The 22,756-nt window shown below is 47.1% G+C and overlaps 1 protein-coding gene across 2 annotated transcripts in view; it reads right to left on the minus strand.

The window, feature by feature from the left end:
* LOC137375174 (presenilin-associated rhomboid-like protein, mitochondrial) overlaps positions 1-21,435 on the minus strand; it is a 52,089-nt gene extending 30,654 nt beyond the window's left edge. Inside the window, exons 1-4 of one of the 2 annotated variants that reach the window (XM_068041927.1) lie at positions 20,416-21,429; positions 13,892-14,114; positions 12,003-12,143; positions 3,153-3,201 (exon numbers count right to left, since the gene is read on the minus strand). In XM_068041927.1, the coding sequence (XP_067898028.1) occupies positions 3,153-3,201; positions 12,003-12,143; positions 13,892-14,114; positions 20,416-20,441 (439 nt within the window). In that variant the 5' untranslated portion in view covers positions 20,442-21,429. Of the gene's footprint in view, positions 1-3,152; positions 3,202-12,002; positions 12,144-13,891; positions 14,115-20,415 lie in introns of both variants that reach the window. The other variant, XM_068041928.1, reaches the window with a different exon arrangement.
* Positions 21,436-22,756: the final 1,321 nt, after the last annotated feature.

A 22,756-nucleotide genomic window follows, 5' to 3' on the forward strand; every position in this document is an offset into this window, starting at 1 on the left:
GGCGGGCAAAGGTAAAAAACTGGGCGGGGATTCATACCATGAGATCCATGCCTGTTTGTACGGCCATACCAAACTCCAGGTACCACTTTGGTCAGACATACCTAAGTACGGGTGGTATCATTGCAGCAAAGGGGCAGTGGGTCGGTGGCACTGTGCACAGCACTATCCATCATTACTTAACAAAGGACTCTGTTTTATCCCCGTACGCCCCCACCTCAATGAATTTCGTGCTTGGCATGACATTGAGTTCTTCTTCCGTCGTCTTCGTCTCCGGAATCACTTCTTTGACCAGGTGTCCTCCGAACTTGCTGCACTCCGTTCTCTCAGGTCTAACCCCAACATTGTGATCAAACCTGCTGACAAGGGTGGTGCTGTTGTTATCTGGTGCACCAACCTCTACCTTGCAAAGGCTGAGCGCCAACTCTCAGACACTTCTTCCTACCTCCCCCTGGACCATGACTCCATCACCGAACATCAAGCCACTGTCTCCAGGACTGTCTCTGGCCTCATCTCCTCTGGAGATCTTCCCTCGACAACTCCCAACCTCACAGTCCCACAACCCCGGATAGCCCGCTTCTACCTCCTTCCCAAAATCCACAAACAGACTGTCCTGGTAAACCCATTGTTTCAGTCTGTTCCTGTCCCACTGAACTTACTTCTTCCTATCTTGACTCTATCTTTTCTCCCCTGGTTCAGTCTCTTCCCACCTACATCCGTGACTTTTCAGACACCCTACGTCATTTCAACAATTTCCAGTTTCCTGACCCTAACTGCCTCTTCACTATGGATGTCCAATCTCTCTACACCTCCATCCCCCACCAGGACGGTCTGAGGGCTCTCCACTTCTTCCTTGAACAGAAGCCCAACCAGTCCCCATTCACCACCACCCTCCTCTGCCTGGTTGAACTTGTTCTCACATTGAACAACTTCTCCTTCAACTCTACTCACTTCCTCCAAATAAAAGGTGCTGTATGGGTACCCGCATGGGTCCTAGTTATACCTGTCTTTTTGTGGGATATGCCGAACATTCCTTATTCCAGTCCTACTCAGGCCCCTCCCTCACCTCTTTTTCCAGTACATTGATGACTGTATCGGTGACGCTTCCTGCTTTCGCCCCAAACTGGAAAACTTCTTCAACTTTGCTTCCAATTTCCACCCTTCTATCACCTTTACATGGTCTAATTCTGACACTTCCCTTCCCTTCCTCGACTTCTCTGTCTTCATCTATGGGGATAGGCTGTCCACTGATATTCATTATAAGCCCACCGACTCACATGGCTTCCTTGACTACATTTCCTCACACCCATTTCCTATAAGAACTCCATCCCATTCTCCCAGTTTCTCCGTCTCCAATGCATCTGCTCTGATGATGCAACCTTCCACAACAGCGCTTGATATGTCTTCCTTTTCCCTCAACCGAGGATTCCCCCCCACTGTGGTTGACAGGGCCCTCAACTGTATCTGACCCATTTCCCGCACTTCTGCCCTCACCCCTTCCCCTCCCTCCCAGAACTGCGACAAGGTTCCCCTTCTCCTCACTTTCCACCCCATCAGCCTCCCCATCCAAAGGATCATCCTCTGCCATTTCCACCACCTCCAGCGTGATGCTGCCACCAAACACATCTTCCCCTCCCTCCCGTCAGCATTCTGAAGGGATCATTCCCTCTGCGACACCCTGGTTCACTCCTCCATCACCCCGACACCTCGTCCCCTTCCCATGCAATTGCAGGAGGTGTAATACCTGCCCTTTTACGTCCTCTCTTCTCACCATCCAAGGCCCCAAACACTTCTTCCAAGTGAAGCAGTGATTTACTTGTACTTCCTTCAATTTAGGATACTGCATTCGCTGCTCACAATGCGGTCGCCTCCACATTGGGGAGACCAAATGCAGACTAGGTGACCGCTTTGCAGAACATCCCCACTCAGTCCAAAAGCATGACCCGAGCTTCCGGTTGCTTGCCATTTTAATTTACCACCTTGTTCTCGTGCCCACATTTCTGTCCTCAGCCTGCTGTAGTGTTCCAGCAAAAATCAATGCAAGCTCGAGGAACAGCACCTCATCTTCTGATGAGACACTCTACAGCCTTCTGGACTCAATATTGAGTTCAATAATTTCAGATCATGAGCTCCATTATTTTTTTTATATCTATTTCTTTTAAAAAAAAATTTTAAGCATATGCTAGTCTTAAACTTGTTTTTCATGTCTTTGCTTTTGTACAGAGCTGTTCATTATTCTGCCATTAGCTCTCTCTGGACATATGCTTTGTCTTTCACTACAACTATTTAGCATTTCATTTGCATTCTGTTCCATGACATGTCATCTCTCCCCCCTCCAACCTATCACAGTTCTTCCTTCTTGTTCTTCTTCCACCCTCCCCCCTTTCACTTACTCAAAGACTGTTACATTTCTACCTTTTGCCAGTTCAGATGAAGGGTCACAGACCTGAAACATTAATTCTGTTTCTCTCTACACAGATGCTGCCAGATCTGCTGAGTATTTCCGGCACTTTCTGTTCTCAGATCTACCAATATTTTGTTTTCGAAATTAAAATGAAATGTTTAATGGGCAGCTGATCCGATATCGCCCAAGCTAAAACTTACCCGCCTGTACTTTTAATAAGAGGAAAGACTAACTGACTGACAGCTTTGAATGACACAGCACCACCCCATGGTATCAATAGCATAGTGCAAAATGATATAATTTAACGTGATTCCCTAAAGCACCACTCTGCAAAGGCAAACAAGTCCCACTACAACTGAAATGTTAAGAGCAGCACAAAGGAATGTCACAGTGGAAAAAGGGGAGCATTTGTGGCTACTGTTTACAAAAAAACAGCTATCAAAATGTTAGCCTCTGTACTTCCAGTTACGAACATCTTTTTGGAGCAGTTGAAGGCGCTCATCCAAATCTGTGATTAAGGGGCTACTATTAAGTGGGTACCTAATTGGGTACCTAAAGCAACTATAATAAACCTCAAAATAGTCCTGTTATAAGACATTTACAGAGCAAGAAAGATCCTTGAAGCTAGTTTCAACATCATAACTGAGATGGCGGAGCAGATGGTTGCCCTGAGATTGAAAACTACCTCCTCAGTATTCTTCACCAATTTCTCTCAGCTTTTCCATGAGTGTCTAATGCATTTAACACAAACCTGTGATGGTCCTCTGCCCCTCAGTAAGGCTGTTCCACCACTGGTTCACCTAAAACACAACAACAATTGTTTTTGAAATATCTGAGAGCATATCCTTGTATGGTGGTGGCATTGTAAGCAGCGTAGATAGAAAAATAAAACTACAGAGATAATAATATATTAAGTGAATGGGCAAAACTATGGCAAATGGATTTCAATGCAAATAAATGAGAGGTCATCCACTTTGTACCTAAAAAGGATAGAACAGGGTACTTTCTAATTGATGAAAAGCTAGAAACAGTGGAGGTTCAAAGAGACTTGGGAGCTCATGTACATTGATCATTAAAATGCCATAGACAAGTGCAGAAAATAAGCAAAAAGGCTAATGGAATGCTGGCCTTTATTTCTAGAGGATTAGAATACAAGGGGTAGCAGTTACACATAGAGAAACTATTTCTGTTGGCTGGGAGTGTAGGACTAGGGGTCATAATTAAAACATTAGAGCCAGACCTTTCAGGAGTGAAATTAGGAAACACTTCTACACTTGCATGGATGGGTGCAGCTCCAACAACACTCAAGACACCATCCAGAACAAAGCAGCCTGCTTTATCAGCACCCCAGCCACAACCTTCAACATTCACTCCATTCATCGACACACAGCGGCAGCAGTGTGTACCACCTACAAGATAACCCTCCTATCAGACATCAATTCTCTTGTACCCTAAATCTCAAATGTTCATTTGCCGAAGCTCACCTCTGTTGGCACCCGAACTCTTGTTCTACCCTAACACACCTATTAAAACTCATTCCACTTGTACCCTAACTCAGTCATAGTCATTACAGCACAGAAGGAGGCCATTCATCCCATCAAGCCCATGCCAGCTTTCAGTAGAGCAATCCAGTCAGTCGCATTCCCCCCCTGCTCTATCCCCATAGCTCTGCCAGTTTATTTTCCTCAAATGCCTCTCCTTTAATATATAAAAATGTTCCAAGTCATTCCCCAGAGGCATAATATTTTCTACATGTGATAGGTTCAACAGTATTGGCAGTAAGCTGGTCGAGCCTGGGAGCTATCAGAGTCCAGCCCGATTCCAACTATTCCTGGTATTTACACATTTTTAGGCCTTTACCATAGGTACTTTCCTTGTACTCAGCAACAAAGACCACTCCTATTTGCAAGCCCTAGCTCCCCAAGAACTTATATCTAGCCAACATCTGGTAATTTAGTCGGTCAAAGGGTTGAACAGAAAACCCTGTTGTTTAAGCTTGGGGAATCTGTAGAATAAACTTCATCAGCCAGATTTATTAACAGATAAACTGCAGTAAATACATAGGAATATATACAAGTTACAAGCTATTCGGTTCAACCAGTACATGTTAGCATTTACCCTCCACATAACTAAATACTGTTACGACCGAGACAGGGGGAGTGCACTGTTTATTCTAGTTTCACTTTTCCACAGGTCGCAACATATATTTAAATTTTCCCACTGGCCGATACGGTCAATCGTGTACTCTATTTTCCCAGAATAAAAGACACCAACCAGGTTTCTTTAATAAACAACAAAATTATCAGTTTATTATAAACAGGTCTTAACCAGTAATGAAGTAATGCATAAACACACATATTGAAGTATAACAGTTCCCTTTTTACCTTAGCCCCTCACACATACATACATACATCAGTTAACCGGAAAAATAAAAGGGGTTTTGGTTTTAGATTCTGTTACAAAAAAAAAGACCAAAAAAACCACAAGCTGGATACTTGTTCATTTTGAGAAAAAAGAGATATGGAAAGATGTCCCAGGGTGGAAAGGGCTATCACCAGGGGGCATAATTTTAGGGTGATTGGAGGAAGGTTTCGGGGAGATGTCAGAGGTAGGTTCTTTACACAGAGAGTGGTGGGTGCGTGCAATGCGTTGCCAGCGGTGGTAGTAGAAGCAGATACATTAGGGGCATTTAAGCGACTCTTGGATAGGTACATGGATGATAGTAGAATGAAGGGCAGGTAGTTACTTAGATCTTGAGTAGGTTAAAGGTTCGGCACAACATCGTGGGCCGAAGGGCCTGTACTGTACTGTTCTATGTTCTATGTCCTTGTTTTGGTTTGGCAGCCCAAATGCGTATAGACAGCTGTCACTGGGATCTTCCTAGAACAGTTCTTTCCAGGTGATGTTGAAGATCAGTTTGGGTAGGCTTTCCAAGAAATGCAGCTACAGAGGAGGGGAGGCAGTGACGTAGTGGTATTTTCACTGGACTAGTAACCCGGAGACCCAGGGTATTGCTCTGGGGTCATGGGTTCAAATCCCACCACAGCAGAAGGTGGAATTTGAATTCAATTAATAAATCTGGAATTAAAAAGCTAGTCTAATGATGGCCATGAAACCATTGTCGATTGTTGTAAAAACCCATCTGGTTCACTAATGTCCTTTAGGGAAGGAAATCTGCTGCCCTTACCTGGTCTGGCCTACATGTGACTCCAGACCCACAGCAATGTGGTTGACTCTTACATGCCCTCTGAAATGGCCTAGCAAGCCACTCAGTTAGGGCAATTAGGGATGGGCAATAAATGCTAGCCTAGCCAGCGACACCCACATCCCTTGAATGAATAAAAAAAAGAGGCTTCAGATCGGCCTTACAGCAGAAATGCGACAAAAGGGATTTCAGTTCCCACACATTATTTCTGCAGAGTTTCTTCAAATACAGGAAGAAAGAGGAGACTGACACACTGGATATGCAGGGTTTCTTTCCAAGAGACAGAAAGAGATGAGCTGGATTTTCTTGGCAGGCAAAAACCAGTTGTCTTTTTTAACAATTCAAAGTGAAACCAAAAACATTCCAGAAATTAAGCCTCCTAACTTCTTTAAATCTTGGCATGTCACTTCTCTGTAAACATTTTCTCCAAGTCAAAATAACAAGCTCCCTGCTAGTGTTTTATCTGAAAACAGGTGCCTTCCAGTAAGGGCTTGTTTACAAGCCAAGTCCAGGAAACCTTCTGGTGACCTCTTTTAAAAATAATGCAATGTTCAGCTTTTCTTCAAGCTTCCAGATGAATCAATGTCTATAATTCAACTATAAGTCCTTAATAACATATTTTACAAAAACATAGAAGCATTCTCGTAACAATAGTCCCAATCAGGTTTACTCAGCCTGTTCTCATATACTGAATCCATTTCCTTCGTCCATCTAATCTTGACATATGTTCTGCCTCAACCACTACCATGGAAGTGAATTCCACAGTTTCACAACTCCCTTTATAAAGAGGTTTTGCCTGCCCTCTGTTCTAATTTCTTACACTTCATCTTGCATCAACAGCCCCTCGTTCTAGACTGAACTATTGGGAACAGTTTGCTTCCATCTGCCCTGTTCCACCCTGTCATCATTTTAAACAGTGTTATATCATCCTGTAATCTGCATTGTTCTAATTAAGAGGAAAATCCAACTTTTCAAATCTTCCTTCAGATTTGTATTGTTACGAGATTTCTTTTTTTTTTGTAAAATATGCCTTAAAGAACTTAAGAGTTGAATTCTGGACATTTAGTCATCTGGAGATTGCTGAAGTTTGTGTTTTAAAAAACAAAAGGGAAGGTCAACAAAAGTTGGTTAGCAAACAATTCTTACTGGAATGCATTTATTTGCCAACAACCCAGCAGGGGTTGTGCTTGCGACTCTGAAAGGATGTTTGCAAGGGAATGACAAGCCAAGAGTTATGGTTGTCATAGAACTTGCTTCTGGAAAAAGTTAGTTTCATTTTTGAACTGTTAAAAAAGCCAAATGGTGTTTGGCCTGAAAAACAGAAAGGAGGAGTTGCTTTGCGCCTGCCAGGAGAAGACAGTTGATATCTTTCTCTCTTTGAAGAATCCTTGCATCTTTAAAGAATTCCCACATCAAGTTTTACTATTTCCTCCTGTATTTGAAGAAATCTTTACTGCTATATTGCTGCTATAATACCCAAGAAGATCCTTATTCTTGCTTCCTGCTGTAAAGTCTGACTGGAGCTTTCTATGCTGCATCTTTTGGAAGCCGACCCAAACTGATCATCAACATCGTCTGTAAAGAACTATTCTCATAAGATTCCATTGATACCATTTCCTCGTGTCTTATATCCAAATTCACCAATTCACCTTTGGGACACCTTGCCAAAACAAAGGACTTCCTTCCATACCTTCTTTTAAGGCTACATTTTTTTCATTCCTTCTATTTCTTTGTAACAGCTGTAAACAAAAATCCCTTTTTTCCCCAGTTAACCAGTTGTGCATGTATGTGTGTGTGCACGGGAGGGCTGGGATAACTAAGAGGCTTTACTATTTCAATTCGCGTGTATGTTTGCTTTATATATAATATAATATAAAATAAAAACAAGAAATGCTGGAAATACTCAGCAGGTCTGGCAGCATCTGTGGAGAGAGAAGCAGAGTTAACGTTTCAGGTCAGTGACCCTTCTTCAGAACTGGCAAATATTAGAAATGTAAAAGGTTAAAAGCAAGTAAAGTGGGGTGGGGCAAGAGATAAAAAGGAGAAGGTGCAGATAGGACAAGGTCACAGAATAGACCAGAAGGTTGTGGAGCAAAGATATGTTAATGGTGTGTTGAAAGACAAAGCATTAGTACAGAAAGGTTGTTGACGGACTGAAAATTGAACAGCTACAAGTACAAACATGAAAAAAAAGTGGGTAAGCAAACTGAACAAACTAAGATGAAACAAAATAAAATAAACACAAAAAAAAAATTTTTTTTAAAAGGAAAAAGAAAAAAAAAACTAAAAATAAAAGCAAAATGGGGGCCCGTCATGCTCTGAAGTTATTGAACTCAATGTTCAGTCCGGCAGGCTGTAGTGTGCCTAATCGGTAAATGAGATGCTGTTCCTCGAGCTTGCGTTGATGGTCACTGGAACACTGCAGCAATCCCAGGACAGAGGTGTGAGCATGAGAGCAGGGGGGAGTGTTGAAATGGCAAGCAACCGGAAGCTCGGGGTCCTGCTTGCGGAATGAGCAGATGTGTTCCGCAAAGCGGTCACCCAGTCTGTGCTTGGTCTCCCCAATGTAGAGGAGACCACATTGTGAGCAGCAAATACAGTATACTACATTGAAAGAAGTACAAGTAAATCGCTGCTTCACCTGAAAGGAGTGCTTCGGGCCTGGGATAGTGAGGAGAGAGGAGGTAAATGGGCAGGTATTACACCTCCTGCGATTGCAGGGGAAGGTGCCATGGGAAGGGGACGAGGTGGTGGGGTTAATGGAGGAGTGGACCAAGGTGTCACGGAGGGAACGATCCCTTCGGAATGCTGACAGGGGAAGGGAGGGGAAGATGCGTTTGGTAGTGGCATCACGCTGGAGGTGGCGGAAATGGCGCAGGACGATCCTTTGGATATGGAGGCTGATGGGGTGGAAAGTTAGGACAAGGGGAACCCTGTCATGGTTCTGGAATCCTCAACTGAGGATTCCCCCCCACTGTGGTTGACAGGGCCCTCAACCGTGTTCGGCCTATTTCCAGCACCTTTACCCTCACCCCTTCCCCTCCCCCCGATTTTACTTTTATTTTTAGTTATTTTTTTCTTTTTCTTTTTTTTAATATATTTTTTTGTGTTTATTTTATTTCATCTTATTTTGTTCAGTCTGCTTACCCACTGTTTTTTTCATGTTTGCACTTGTGGCTGTTCAATTTTCAGTCCGTTAACACCCTTTCTGTACTAATGCTTTGTCTTTCAACACACCATTAATATATCTTTGCTCCATGACCTTCTGGTCTATTCTGTGGCCTCGTCCTATCTGCATCCTCTCCTTTGTTATCTCTTGCCCCACCCCCACTTTACTTGCTTTTAACCTTTTACATTTCTAATATTTGCCAGTTCTGAAGAAGGGTCACTGACCTGAAACGTTAACTCTGTTTCTCTCTCCACAGATGCTGCCAGACCTGCTGAGTATTTCCAGCATTTCTTGTTTTTATTTCAAACTTCCAGCATCCGCAGTACTTTGCTTTTAATTTTATGCTTGCCTTATTATCGGTTAAGACTTGGTTTATAATACACAGATAATTTTGTTGTTTATTAAAGAAACCTGGTTGGTGTGCTTTATTCTGGGGAAAAATAGAGTATCTGATTGACCGGTTCGGTAAGTGGTAAAATGTAATTATATGTTGTGACCTGTGGAGAAGTGGGACTGAATTAACAGTGCACTGCTCCCGCCTTGGTCTTAACAGTATTTTCTCATACCAGGCAACATCCTAGGGGATTTGTGTTATATGTACTGTAAGTGTCAATAGCCTTTCTAGTGTGGAGCCGAACTCTAACCATAGTACTCTGAGGTCTTATTAAGGTATTATATAAGCTCATCATTACTCCTTAATACGCTATATCTTTTGTGATAAAACCTAGAATTTCATTAGCATTTTTAAAAAAATTGGCCTTTATCAATCGGAGATTCTCTTTATGGCTTATGAACCTGTATTTCCAAATCCCTCTGCTCATCCAAAGCACTGAATTTGCTTCCATTCAGAGTATAATTACTCCTGTACTATTTAACCAAAATGAATCATCCCGTACTTGCTAATATTGAATTCCACATGTCGCTGTTCAACCCATTCTCCAATTTTACTACTATCCCTCTTGTCTTCTAAGAATGATAACTCCTACTTTGGCATCTGCAAATTTTGACACCATTTCCTTGTGGCTTATATCCAAATCATTCACTTACGCAATGAACAGAAGTGGCCCCAGAACTAAACCTTGCAGGAAACCACTGCCCATTCCCAACCACTCTGGAAAATTGCCTTCAACTCTTACTCTTGTGTTTTCTCCCTCCCAACTAAATTGTAAACTAATTTTACACCCTCCTCCGAATTCCATGCCCCTTAATCATCTCTGTAATAGTTGGTAAAGGGTTTCCTAAATTCACTGCACACTATATCCACTGCATTTCTCCCATCTTCCAGGTCTGTTACTTCCCCAATGAATTTTAGGAGATTTGTCAAGCATGACTGACCCTTTTGAAATCCATGCTGTCTACTTCTAACATTTTCTCTTTTTCTAGGTATGCGGAAACTGCATCCTTAATTATAGACTCTAAAATGTTCCCTGCTACTGATGGCAAACTAACTGGCCTGTGATTACCTGCTTTAGTTCTGCCTCCCTTTTCAAAAACGGTTACTACATTGGCCACCCTCCAGTCCTCCGGCACACATCCACTCTCAATAGAGCCCTGATATATAATGATATAGCAGATGCAGAGTAATATAAAAATATAACTAATCCTCACAAATATAAAAGTAATAGACTCTTCCCTGTGCTAATATGTTTAGTAAAACAGGACAAAAGATAGCGTCCCTTGACAACTTTACATAGGGATCATTGCTTAACATCCCACAGTGCCTCCGGCCACGATAGCCTCAGAAGAATTCCGTAACTGGGAGCAATCTCCCTGAGACAGATCCCTAGTACCCGTTGAAGTTTGATTGGAAACAAAGGAAATCAAATTTAGCATCCCTCATAACTGCATCAGGCTGTCAAACATCCTCAGTATTTCACAGAAAGTACTTCTGAGCCAGGAGTCCACAAATCCTGGTTGGCTTATTCATATGACGGACTATAAGACTTCAGCTTACCTATCAGTCGTGGTTCAGTGGTATCACTCTCATCTGAGTCTGGAGGTTGTGGGTTCAAGTCTGACTGCAGAAACTGGAGCACAAAAATCCAGGCTGGCACTCCTGTGCATTCCTGACGGAGTATTTTGGATGAGAAGCCAAGTAAGGCCACATCCGCCCTCTCAGACGTGTATAAAAGATCCCATGACACAATTTGAAGAAGAGCAGAGGAGCTCTCCCTGGTGTCCTGGCCAATATTTACCCCTCAACCAACATCACTAAAACAGATTATCTGGTCATTATAATATTTTGTGGGATCTTGCTTTGGGAAAGTGAGATGCCACATTTCTTACATTTCATCAGTGACTGCTTCAAAAGGACTTGATTGGCTATATCATGTTTTGGGATGTCCTAAGGTCATGATTCTATATTTCTATCAAGATTCTATATAAATGCAAGTCTTTCTCTTATATACTAAGATTGTTTTTACTCACCTACTTTTAGAATAAAGCCAGCAATTATCAGCAAGTGCTTCTGAAGAGCTCAACCAAAGGCCTTTGCTGTTAAAAACATTAACTTACTGAAGTCACCATCCCTGACTGCAGTGACCTCCAAATACATTGCTTGAAAATACAATTTCTAATCACATATTTAGAGTGGATACTCTCGCTTCACCATTTAAGTGACCATTGGTTTCCTAAGCACGGTTATTAAAATACATACATTTGCCCACGATTAATATTGTGAGTGAAGTTTCCTACTGAAACACAAGAAGTTGTTTGAACTTGGGAGCTATTACATCCTAACTCAACTCCAACCTATCCCAGTATTTGCACAGCACTTCCATTTGGAGATCGTTGGAGAGTTAGCAGGAGCTCCGGTTAATTTTCCTCTGTCTAGCCAAAGGGACCAAATGGCATTTCTCCTGCCACTGCTGCCAAGATAACTGGCATTAATACACACAATCCTAGTCAATGTGCCTCTACTCACTGAGTTAGCAGAGTGCTGACCAATGACACCTCAATGTCACTAGAAAAACCAGCCATCAATCTACTGCGCACAAGTACTGTTCACTGGATGGGAGGTGACCATCCAGTCACATGCTCCTAGGCATGTGAAAGTGGCAGCATCGACCTGCATTCCCTCCTCCTAGTGACTCTAGGGACAGCTTGTCACTCCATACCCAGAAAATAATCTGAGAAGTAAATATAATGATCAGTAGCCTAGAACGTAACAGAAGCTGAAAAAAGGGGAAAAAAAGACTGCAAAGTACCAAGTTTTGTGAACCATTTACCTGCTTCCTGATGTCGCCTGCTTTAGGTGGGTGATGTTTTTCCAACCAATCCAATCGCAGGTCATTGAAGTAGCTCTGAACTTTGGATTTGAGAGATTCATACTGCCAGATGGCTGCCACCCCGAATGAGGACCCTGTGAACTACATGAGTTGATGAGCTGATAACTCAGTTTAATATATAGCACTATTGCTAGATTAACCCAGTCTTCTCTCCCACTTTGTTCAACCTCACTGCTGTCTTGTGAAAGGGTAAGGTCTATAGTGCAAAGACCATAATACATGAAATAAGGCAAAAGGGCCAAGGTCCACAGAGCAGGACACCTCGTGAGGGGCCCAGGCTAACAGTATAACATACCAAGTAAAGAACAAAGGCTAGAAATAGAGATAAGTCTACATGCCCCCTGCCTCCTTCATCCTAACGAACAATAAAAATACATGACTACCACCCACCAAAGGTCTTTCAACCTTCCACGCAGAATGTTCCAATCACCATCCTCTCCTCAAATGTCCCACACAGATGATTCTGACATTCAAAGTTCACAATGGGTTTCACACAGAACTGAATATTTTCATTGGAGAATATAAGCTTGTAATTAAAAATATGAAGATACAAGAAATATTTGAAATAGGAAAATGAAGGTTGAGAGTTCTGTGCTGACTTATCTGATCTCCATTAGGGCAGCAGTACAAGCAGATGAACAAAGAGATTCGGGAATCTGCATGTATGAATTAAAAGAATGCTCACAGGTAGAAAAATCAAACAGGCTAATGGAACCCTGTGCTTTATTATAACAGTGATAGAATAAGAAATTAAGAAAGTACTACGCAGCTTTAGACTACCTTAAAAGTAGGTACTGCCCTGGAGTAAATCCAGCAGCAATTCATTAGGATGCATCCTAATTTGAAGGGAATGAATTATGATGAAAGAATAAACACAGTTATATTCCCTAGGGATGAGTTGCTAAGGAGTGCTCTGATCGAGGTGTTTAAAATAAAGGAGATTGATAGAAAAAGGGGCCATCTTAATATTTGAACTACACTGATTGACAAATCTGCGAAAATCTTCTGCATACAGAAGAATTGTGAGAATGCTGAATGGACGACTCCATAAGGTTGCAGGCACAGAATGAACAGGCGTAAAAGGGAAATACTGAGTTGGAAAGTAAGGACATGGAGAATTTGGATTAAGCCATGGCCAACAAAACTGTGCAGCAGGCTCACTGGGCTCAATGGTTGGCCCGTGTTCCTATGCAAAATTGATCTCAGCATCCCAGATTTGGGAAAGGAAATGACCAACTAGAGTTCCTGCTCCTCATCACTGTGCAGTGACAGCATATATGAATATTTTGGAAGAAGACAGGATGCCCAGTTATAAAGGTCAGATTAGAGATACAGCACTGAAACAGGCCCTTCGGTCCACCGAGTCTGTGCCGACCATCAACCACCCATTTATACTAATCCTACACTAATCCCATATTCCTACCAAACATCCCCACCTGTCCCTGTATTTCCCGACCACCTACCTATACTAGTGACAATTTATAATGGCCAATTTACCTACCAACCTGCAAGTCTTTTGGCTTGTGGGAGGAAACCGGAGCACCCGGAGAAAACCCACGCAGACACAGGGAGAACTTGCAAACTCCACATAGGCAGTACCCAGAATTGAACCCGGGTCCCTGGAGCTGTGAGGCTGCGGTGCTAACCACTGCGCCACTGTGCCGCCCTTATCTAATGGCCTACTGACATACACACTGTCCAGACTCTCACACGAAGAACAGCTGCTCAGGGGAGGTACCAAAAGGGAGCCAGCTCCTGTGGACCCACACCTCAGCATTCCTCAGTCTTCAGAAGAGGAGGGAATAGCTCCACCTTCAATACCAACTTACCCCTACAGTAAACAGAAAGGGTTTGACGAGCTTTCTGAATGAGCGTGATGATGATTGAGATAAGATGGGCTCGTCCAGAAGTGGGGTCAGGCTGCTTTTGCTTGTCTGATTCACACGCGAGGCCAAGTCTTTTGGAGCCTTTTCATCTGGCTCCACTTTTCGGAGTTCATTTTTTTTTGGTACTTTTCTAAACCCACGTCTGGCTTCCGTGTAGAAAATTAACCTGCAAGAAAGAGGTTTATGTTGTTCAAAAATACTTCAAAATGTTCACTGTAATACTTTCAGTAGTACACTAATGACCACAGCATGCACACTACTGCATATGTCAGAGCTGGGCTGAAGACCCCCAACCCCCCACCCCCCGAGCAGCGGACTGGAGATGAGGCGCTGCCAGAACTAAACAGTCTTGCTTAGCATTGTTGACCAGCACAAGGTCTCAGTTTACTGCTGATATTAACCTCCTGAAACATAGAGCAGGCCCATGTCTATAGATGGAAACACATTTAGAATTAGCTTGATTCATGAACACATAATGGAATAGGATGTTTATTCTCTAAACTCCCCCAATTAAGACTCCCACATCTCTTTGAAATAGATGTTATATCAATGTGTACTGTTGGGGGTGAGGGGTGGGGGGGGGGGGGGGGGGGGGGTGAGGAGAGACAAACCTCTCACTCCCTTCAGCCATTAACTAAACAAGAGGTTTCGTACTAGAGATCCAGATTTGGACTAAGTCCCACTCATATTCTATCTACTGGGTGATTTACTGCAGTATAACTTGTCCATTCGATTTTATTACTCTACTCGATATCCTGCTCGCTACACTCTATACGATGGGAATGTGGATGACAATGCTTTCCTTGGATCTGTGTCCTATTACCTAAGGTAAACCACATGCAAGGATACTGGCTTAAGCAACACAAAAAAGACAAATTCTCATTTTGATTGCACAGGATTCAAGATTCTTAACCACTGCAGCAGTTGCTTTCCCAAATCCAGCTATTTTTCCCATAACAAAATTGCAAACCAGCAGTCTTGACCAAAGGGGAGATTTCCGCTTCAACATCCCAAACATAACACGAATTTGTGCCCTGTCGGCCTATGATTTTTCCTTCTTTTAGAGAACAGCAGACTGGGGTGCACCATATCCCGATATTCATCTCCAGCCTCATCTCATCGCTTTTTGTTGGACCTCGGCTGTGCACAAACTGGCTGCCACATTGTATTAAATTGCGGCAGTGACTAAACTTTAAAAGTACTTAATTGGCTGCAAAGTGCTTTGGGAGGCCAGAAATCATGAAGGGCACTACATTTAAATGCAAGTTCATTCTTAAATATCTACATTTTTGATTAAACTAAGGGTCAGTCTTTGTTAATATACGCGGAGTACTGAGCCAAACTATCACCGCTTTATTTTTAAAAAACTGCAAACAGCAGAAGCCACAGGAACTGCATATATTTTGTATGCATAGTTTTGCTGTTGGTTTCTGAACTATGTACTGCAATACTGAACACTCCTCAGTGTTGCCATTGGGATTTAAAATGCAATGCAGAGTATGTGAAATGTTCCTACTGTGTCCATTTCACCAGGATCAAAAAACACTTTGTATTTACAATGCAAGTTATCACATCCTTAGGACATCACAAACTGCTTCACAACCAAAGCAATATGTTTGAAGTGCAGTCAATATGCTGAGCTGTGACTCAATATTAGCACTCTCACCTGAGTCATAAGGTTGTCGGCTCAAGTCGCACTCCAGAGACTTGACCACATAAGCTGACACTCTAGTGCAGTACCAAGGGGGTGCTGCATTGTCCAAGGTGCCCTCTTTCAGATGAGACATCCTCTCAGATAGATGTAAAAGATCCCATGCGGGTGGGGTGTTGTGTAGCAGGTGGTGAGGTTGGTGGGGGGGAGGCGGGGGGGGCGGGGGAGGAGGTACTTTATAAAGTGCCATATAACAGGCTTGCCAGCAAAGTTGAAGCCCATGGAATAAAAGGGACAGTGGCAGCATGGATACCAAGATGACTAAGTACAGTGGCAGCATGGATACCAAGATGACTAAGTGGAAACAAAGAGTAGTTGTGAACGGTTGTTTTTCAGACTGGAGGAGGGTATACAGTGGGGTTCCCCAAGTATCAGTATTACGACCATGTCTTTTATAGATCTATTTTTGTTTTATTTGTTCATGGGATGTGAGTGTCGCTGGCCAGGCCAGCATTTATTGCCCATCCTTAACTGCCCTTGAGAAGGTGGTGGCGAGCTGCCTTCTTGAAGCGGAGCAGTCCTTGGGGTGTAGGTACACCAACAGTGCTGCTAGGAGGAAGTTCCACGTTTTTGGCCCAGCGACAGTGAAGGAACGGTGATATAGTTCCAAGTCAGGATGGTGTGTGTCTTGGAGGGGAACTTGCAGGTGGTGGTGTTCCCATATGTCTGCTGCCCTTGTCGTTTTAGGTAGTATAGGTTACGGGTTTGGAAGGTGCTGTCAAAGGAGCATTGGTGAATTGCTGCAATGCATCTTGGAGATGGTACACACTGCTGCCACTGTGTGTCGGGGGTGAAGGGACTGAAGCTTGAAGGGGGTGGCTGGGGTGCCAATCAAGTGGGCTTCTTTGTCCTGGATTGTGTCGAGTTTATTGAGTGTTGTTGGAGTTGCAACTATCCAGGCAAGTGGAGAGTATTCCATCAAACTCCTGACTTGTGTCTTGTAGACGGTGGACAGGCATTGGGGAGACAGGTGAGTTACTCGCTGCAGAATTCCTAGTCTCTGACCTGCTCTTATAGCCACAGCATGTGTGTGGCTGGTCCAGTTCAGCTTCTGGTCAATGGTGACCCCTAGGATGTTGATAGTGGGGGATTCAGCAATGGTAATGGCATTGAATATCAAGGGGAGATGATTAGGTTCTCTGTTGTGGGAGATGGTCATTGCCTGGCACTTGTGTGGAATGAATGTTACTTGCCACTTATCAGCCCAAGCCTGAATGTTGTCCAGGTCTTGCTGCATACAGACATGGGCTGCATCAGTATCTGAGGGGTCACGAATGGTTCTGAACATTGTGCAATCATCAGCGAACATCCCCACTTCTATTTTAATGCCCGAGACTTGGGTGTACAAGGTACAATTTCAAAACATGGAGATGACAAAAACTTGGAAGTATTGTGAACTGTGAGAAGAATAATGATAAACTTCAAGAGGACACAGACAGGCTGGTAGAATGGGCAGACATGTGGCAGATGATATTAGGAAGAATGAAGAGCGACTATATCAAATAAAGGATACAATTATAAAGGGGAGTGAAGGAGCAGAGGAACCTGGGAGTATTTGTGCACAAATCATTGAAGGCGGCAGGACAGATAGAAAAAGAGGTGAATAAAGCATACAGGATCCTGGGCTTCTAAATAGGGGCATAGAATACAAAAACAAGGAACCTTTATCAAACACTGGTTCAGCCTCAATTGTGTCCAATTCTGGGCATCGCACTTTAGAAAAGATATGAAAACTTCAGAGAGGGTGCAGAAAAGATTTACAAGAATGGGATCAGGGACTTTAGTTACATGGATGCAGTGGAGAAGCTGGGGCTATTCTCCTTAAAGAGAAGCTTAAGAGATTTGATAGAAGTGTTCAAAATGATGAGTGGTCCGGACAGAGAGGGAGGGAGAAACTGTTCCCATTGGCAGATGGGTCAAGAACAAGGGGACACTGATTTAAGGAGACTGGCAGAAGAAACGGTGACATGAGGAAAACCTTTTTACGCAGCGATTGGTTAGGATCTGGAATGCATTGCCTGAGAGTGTGGTGGAAGCAGATTCAGTACTGGCTTTCAAAAGGGAATAGGATAAGCACCTGAAGGGGAAAAAATTGCAGAGGAAAGGGCAGGGGTGTAGGACTAGTCAAACTGCTCTTGCAGCGAGCTGGCACTGGGTGAACAGCTGCCTTTTGTGCTGTAACCATTCTATGATACAATGAGAGACAGGGAAAAGGGGAGAGGTGGTTGGGAGGGGAGGAGGGGAGATGTGGGTGGGAGGAGGGGAGAAGTGGGTGAAAGGGGAGGGGAGGGGTGGGAGGGAGGGGAGGGGAGGGGAGGGTGGGGAGGTTTGAGAGGGTGGGAGGGGGACGCAGGGGCGGGGGACTGGGAAGCAGAGCTGGGGAGGGGGAAGGAGGGGCGGGGGAAGGAGCGGCGGGGAGGGGGAAGCAGGGGCGGGGGAGGGGGAAGCAGGGGCGGGGGAGGGGGAAGCAGGGGAGGGGGAGGGGGAAGCAGGGGCGGGGAAGGGGGAAGTAGGGGCGGGGGAGGGGGAAGTAGGGGCGGGGGAGGGGGAAGTAGGGGCGGGGGAGGGGGAGGCAGGGGCGGGGAAGGGGGAAGCAGGAGCGGGGGAATGGGAAGGAGGGGCGGGGATGGGGAAGCAGGGGCGGGGAAGGGGGAAGCAGGGGTGGGGGAGTGGGAAGGAGGGGCGGGAGAGGGGGAAGGGGAGGCGGTGGAAGGAGGGGCGGGGGAGGGGGATGCAGGGGCGGGGGAGTGGGAAGGAAAGGCGGGAGAGGGGGAAGGAGAGGCAAGGGAAGGAGGGGCGGGGGAGGGGGATGCAGGGGCGGGGGAGTGGGATGCACGGGAGGGGGAAGCAGGGGTGGGGGAGGGGGAAGCAGGGGCGGGGGAGGGGGAAGCAGGGGAGCGGGAAGCAGGGGCGGGATGGGGGAAGGGGAAGCAGCGGCGGGGGAGGGGGAAGCAGGGGCGGGGGAGTGGGAAGCAGGGGAGGGGGAGTGGGAAGCAGGGGAGGGGGAGTGGGAAGCAGGGGAGGGGGAAGCAGGGGCGGGGGAGGGGGAAGCAGGGGCGGGGGAGGGGGTGGCGGGGGAGGGGGAAGCAGGGGAGGGGGAAGGGGAAGCAGGGGAGGGGAAAGCAGGGGCGGGGGAAGGGGAAGCAGGGGCGGGGGAAGGGGAAGCAGGGGCGGGGGTCGGGAAGCAGGGGCGGGGTAAGGGGAAGCAGGGGCGGGGTAAGGGGAAGCAGGGGCGGGGGAAGGGGAAGCAGGGGCGGGGAAGGGGAAGCAGGGGCGGGGGAAGGGGAAGCAGGGGCGGGGTAAGGGGAAGCAGGGGCGTGGAAGCAGGGGCAGGGGCGGGGAAGCAGGGGCGGGGAGGGGTAAGCAGGGGCGGGGAGGGGGAAGCAGGGGCGGGGAGGGGGAAGCAGGGGCGGGGAGGGGGAAGCAGGGGCGGGGACAGGGAAGCAGGGGCGGGAGAGTGGGAAGCAGGGGCGGGAGAGTGGGAAGCAGGGGCGGGAGAGTGGGAAGCAGGGGCGGGAGAGTGGGAAGCAGGGGCAGGAGAGTGGGAAGCAGGGGCAGGAGAGGGGGAAGCAGGGGCAGGAGAGGGGGAAGCAGGGGCAGGAGAGGGGGAAGCAGGGGCAGGAGAGGGGGAAGCAGGGGCAGGAGAGGGGGAAGCAGGGGCAGGAGAGGGGGAAGGTGGCGGGAGAGGGGGTAGGGTGGCGGGAGAGGGGGTAGGGTGGCGGGAGAGGGGGTAGGGTGGCGGGAGAGGGGGTAGGGTGGCGGGAGAGGGGGAAGGGTGGCGGGAGAGGGGGAAGGGTGGCGGGAGAGGGGGAAGGGTGGCGGGAGGGACGGGGTGGGCGAGGAAAATGCGGGGCGGGGGAGAGGGGGCAAGGCGAGGAGGGGCTGGGTGAGGGGAGGACAGGTGAGGGGAGGACAGGTGAGGGGAGGACAGGTGAGGGGAGGACAGGTGAGGGGAGGCACGGCAGGGCATGGGGGAGGGAGGGGATGAAGGGTTGTTTTTTTAAAATTCAGTCATGGGATGTGGGTGTCACTGGCGAGGACAGCATTTGTTGCCCTTCCCGAATTGATCTTGAGGAGATAGTGGTGAGCTGCCTTCTTGAACCATTGCAGTCCATGTGGGGTAGGTACACCACAGTTCTGTTAGGAAGGGAGTTCCAGGATTTTGACCCAGCAACAGTGAAAGAACGGCACGATATAGTTCCAAGTCAGAATGGTGTATGACTTGGAGAACTTGCAGGTGGTGATGTTCCCATACCTCTGCTGCCCTTGTCTTTCTAGGTGATGGATGTCGCAGGTTTGTAAGGTGCTGTCTAAGGAATTGGGGGAGGGGGGGGGCTGGAGAGCGGGAGGGGGTGAGAGGGCGAGAGAGGGAGGAGAGGGCGAGGGAGGGGGGAGAGGGCGAGGGAGGGGGGAGAGGGCGAGGGAGGGGGGAGAGGGCGAGGGAGGGGGGAGAGGGCGAGGGAGAGAGGCGAAAGAGGGGGAGGGAGAGAGGCGAAAGAGGGGGAGGGAGAGAGGCGAAAGAGGGGGAGGGAGGGTTGGGGCGAGAACACTAGCCTGAGGAGCCCCTGCAGTGATGTCCTGGAGCTCAGATGAATGACCTCCAACAACCAACACCATCTTACTTTGCACTGGGTATGACTCCAACCAGCGGAGAGTTTTCCCCCAATTCCCATTGACTCCAGTTTTACTAGGGATCCTTGATGCCATACTAGGTCAAATGCTGCCTTGATGTCAAAGTCAGTCACTCTCACCTCACCTCTTGAGTTCAGCTCTTTTGTCCATGTTTTAACCAAGGCTGTAATGAGGTCAGGAGCTGAATGGCCCTGGCAGAACCCAAACCGAGCATCACTGAGCAGGTGATTGCTAAGCAAGTGCCGCATGAAGGCACTGTTGATGACACCTTCCTTCACTTTACTGATAATCGAGAGTAAACTGATTGGGCAGCAATTGGCTGGGTTGGATTTGTCCTGCTTTTTGTGTACAGGACATTCTTGGGCAATTTTCCATATTGCCGGGTAGATGCCAGTGATGTAGCTGTACTGGAACAGCTTGGCTAGGGGCGCGGGAACCTCTCGGGCACAGGTCTTCAGTACTATTGCTGGAATGATGTCAGGGCCCACAGCCTTTTCAGTATCCAGCACCTTCAGTTGTTTCTTGATATCACGTTGAGTGAATTGAATTGGCTGAAGACGGGCATCAGTGATGCGGCGGACTTCAGTCGGAGGCCGAGATCCATCATCAACTCAGCACTTCCGGCTGTAGATTGTTACAAATGCTTCAGTTTTATCTTTTGGACTGATGTGCTGGGTTCCTCCATCATTGAGGATGGGATAGTTGTGGAGCCATCTCCTCCAGTTAGTTGTTTAATTTTCCACAACCATTCACAGCTGGATATAGCAGGACTGAAGAGCATAGATCAGATCCGTTGGTTGTGGGATCGCTTAGCTCTGTCTATCGCATGCTGTTACACTTATTGGCACGCAAGTAGTCCTGGGTTGTAGCTTCACCAGGTTGACACCTCCTGCACTCATCATTGAACCAGGGTTGATCCCCCAGCTTGACAGCAATGGTAGAGTGGGGGATATGCCGGGCCATGAAGTTATAGATTGTGGTTGAGTACAATTCTGTTGCTGCTGATGACCCACAGCACTTCATGGATGCCCAGTTTTGAGTTGCTAAGATCTGTTCGAAATCTATCGTATTTAGCATGATGGTAGTGCCACACAACATGATGGAGGGTATCCCCAATGTGAAGAAGGGACTTTGTCTCCACAAGGACTGTGCGGTGGTCACTCCTACCAATACTGTCATGGACAGATGCATCTGCAGCAGGCAGATTGGGGAGGACGAGGTCAAGTATGTTTTTCCTCCTTGTTGGTTCCCGCAACACCTGCCGCAGACCCAGTCTAGCAGCTTTGTCCCTTTGGACTCGGCCAGCTCAGTCGGTAGTGGTGCTACCGAGCCACTCTTTGTGATGGACAGTGAAGTTCCCCCACCCAGAGTACATTCTGCACCCTTGCTACCCTCAGTGTTTACTCCAAATGGTATTCAACATGGAGGAGTACTGATTCATCAGCTGAGGGTGGGCAGTAGGTGGTAATCAGCAGCAGGTTTCCTTGTCCATGTTTAACCTGATGCCATGAGACTTCATGGGGTCCTCAGTCGATGTTGAGGGCTCCCAGGCCAATTCCTTCCCAACTCTGCTGGGTTTGTCCTGTCGGTGGCACAAGCCCCCAGATGTTCGGAAGGAGGACTTTGCAGGGTCGACATGGCTGGGTTTGCCGTTGCCGTTTCGAGTGCTGAGGTCGATGCCGGGTGGTCAGTCCATTTTCATTCCTTATTGACTTTGTAGCGGTTTGATTTCTTTCCCTAAAGGATATTAGTGAACCAGATGGGTTTTTACGACAACCGGCAATGGTTTCATGGCCATCATTAGACTAGCTATTAATTCCAGATTTATTCACTGAATTCAAATTCCACCTTTTCCTGTGGTGGGATTCGAATCCATGTCCCCAGAGCAATACCCTCGGACTCTAGGTTACTAATCCAGTGATAACACTAGGCCACCCAATAGGGCGGGGTGATGAGGGGAGGGGTGATGAGGGGAGGGGGGATAGGGGAGGGGGAGAGGGGAGGGGGAGAGGGGAGGGGCAGAAGGGAGCGGAGGGGGGAGAAGGGGTGACGGAGAACGGGAGGGGACAAGGGGGGGGAGGGGAGGAGGGGACATGGGGCAGGGTGAGAAGGTGTGGTGATAGGGTGAGAGGGTGGGCAGGGCGAGGGAGGAGAAAGCAAGGGTTGGGGCGAAGAGGGGGAAAGAGGTGGGTAGGGCGGGGTGAGGGGAGGAGGGGGCAAGGGGTGGGCGGGGTGAAGTGAGGAGGGGGCAAGGGGTGGGCAGGCTGGGGTGAGAGGAAGAGGGGGCAAGGGGTGCGCAGGGCAGGGTGAGAGGAGGAGGGGGCAAGGGGTGGGCAGGGTGAGAGGAGGAGGGGGTAAGGGGTGGGCAGGGCGGGGTGAGAGGAGGAGGGGGTAAGGGGTGGGCAGGGCGGGGTGAGAGGAGGAGGGGGCAAGGGGTGGACAGAGCGGGTTGAGAGGAGGAGGGG

The sequence above is a fragment of the Heterodontus francisci genome, chromosome 11 (assembly GCF_036365525.1).
Source record: "Heterodontus francisci isolate sHetFra1 chromosome 11, sHetFra1.hap1, whole genome shotgun sequence".
NCBI lineage: Eukaryota > Metazoa > Chordata > Chondrichthyes > Heterodontiformes > Heterodontidae > Heterodontus > Heterodontus francisci.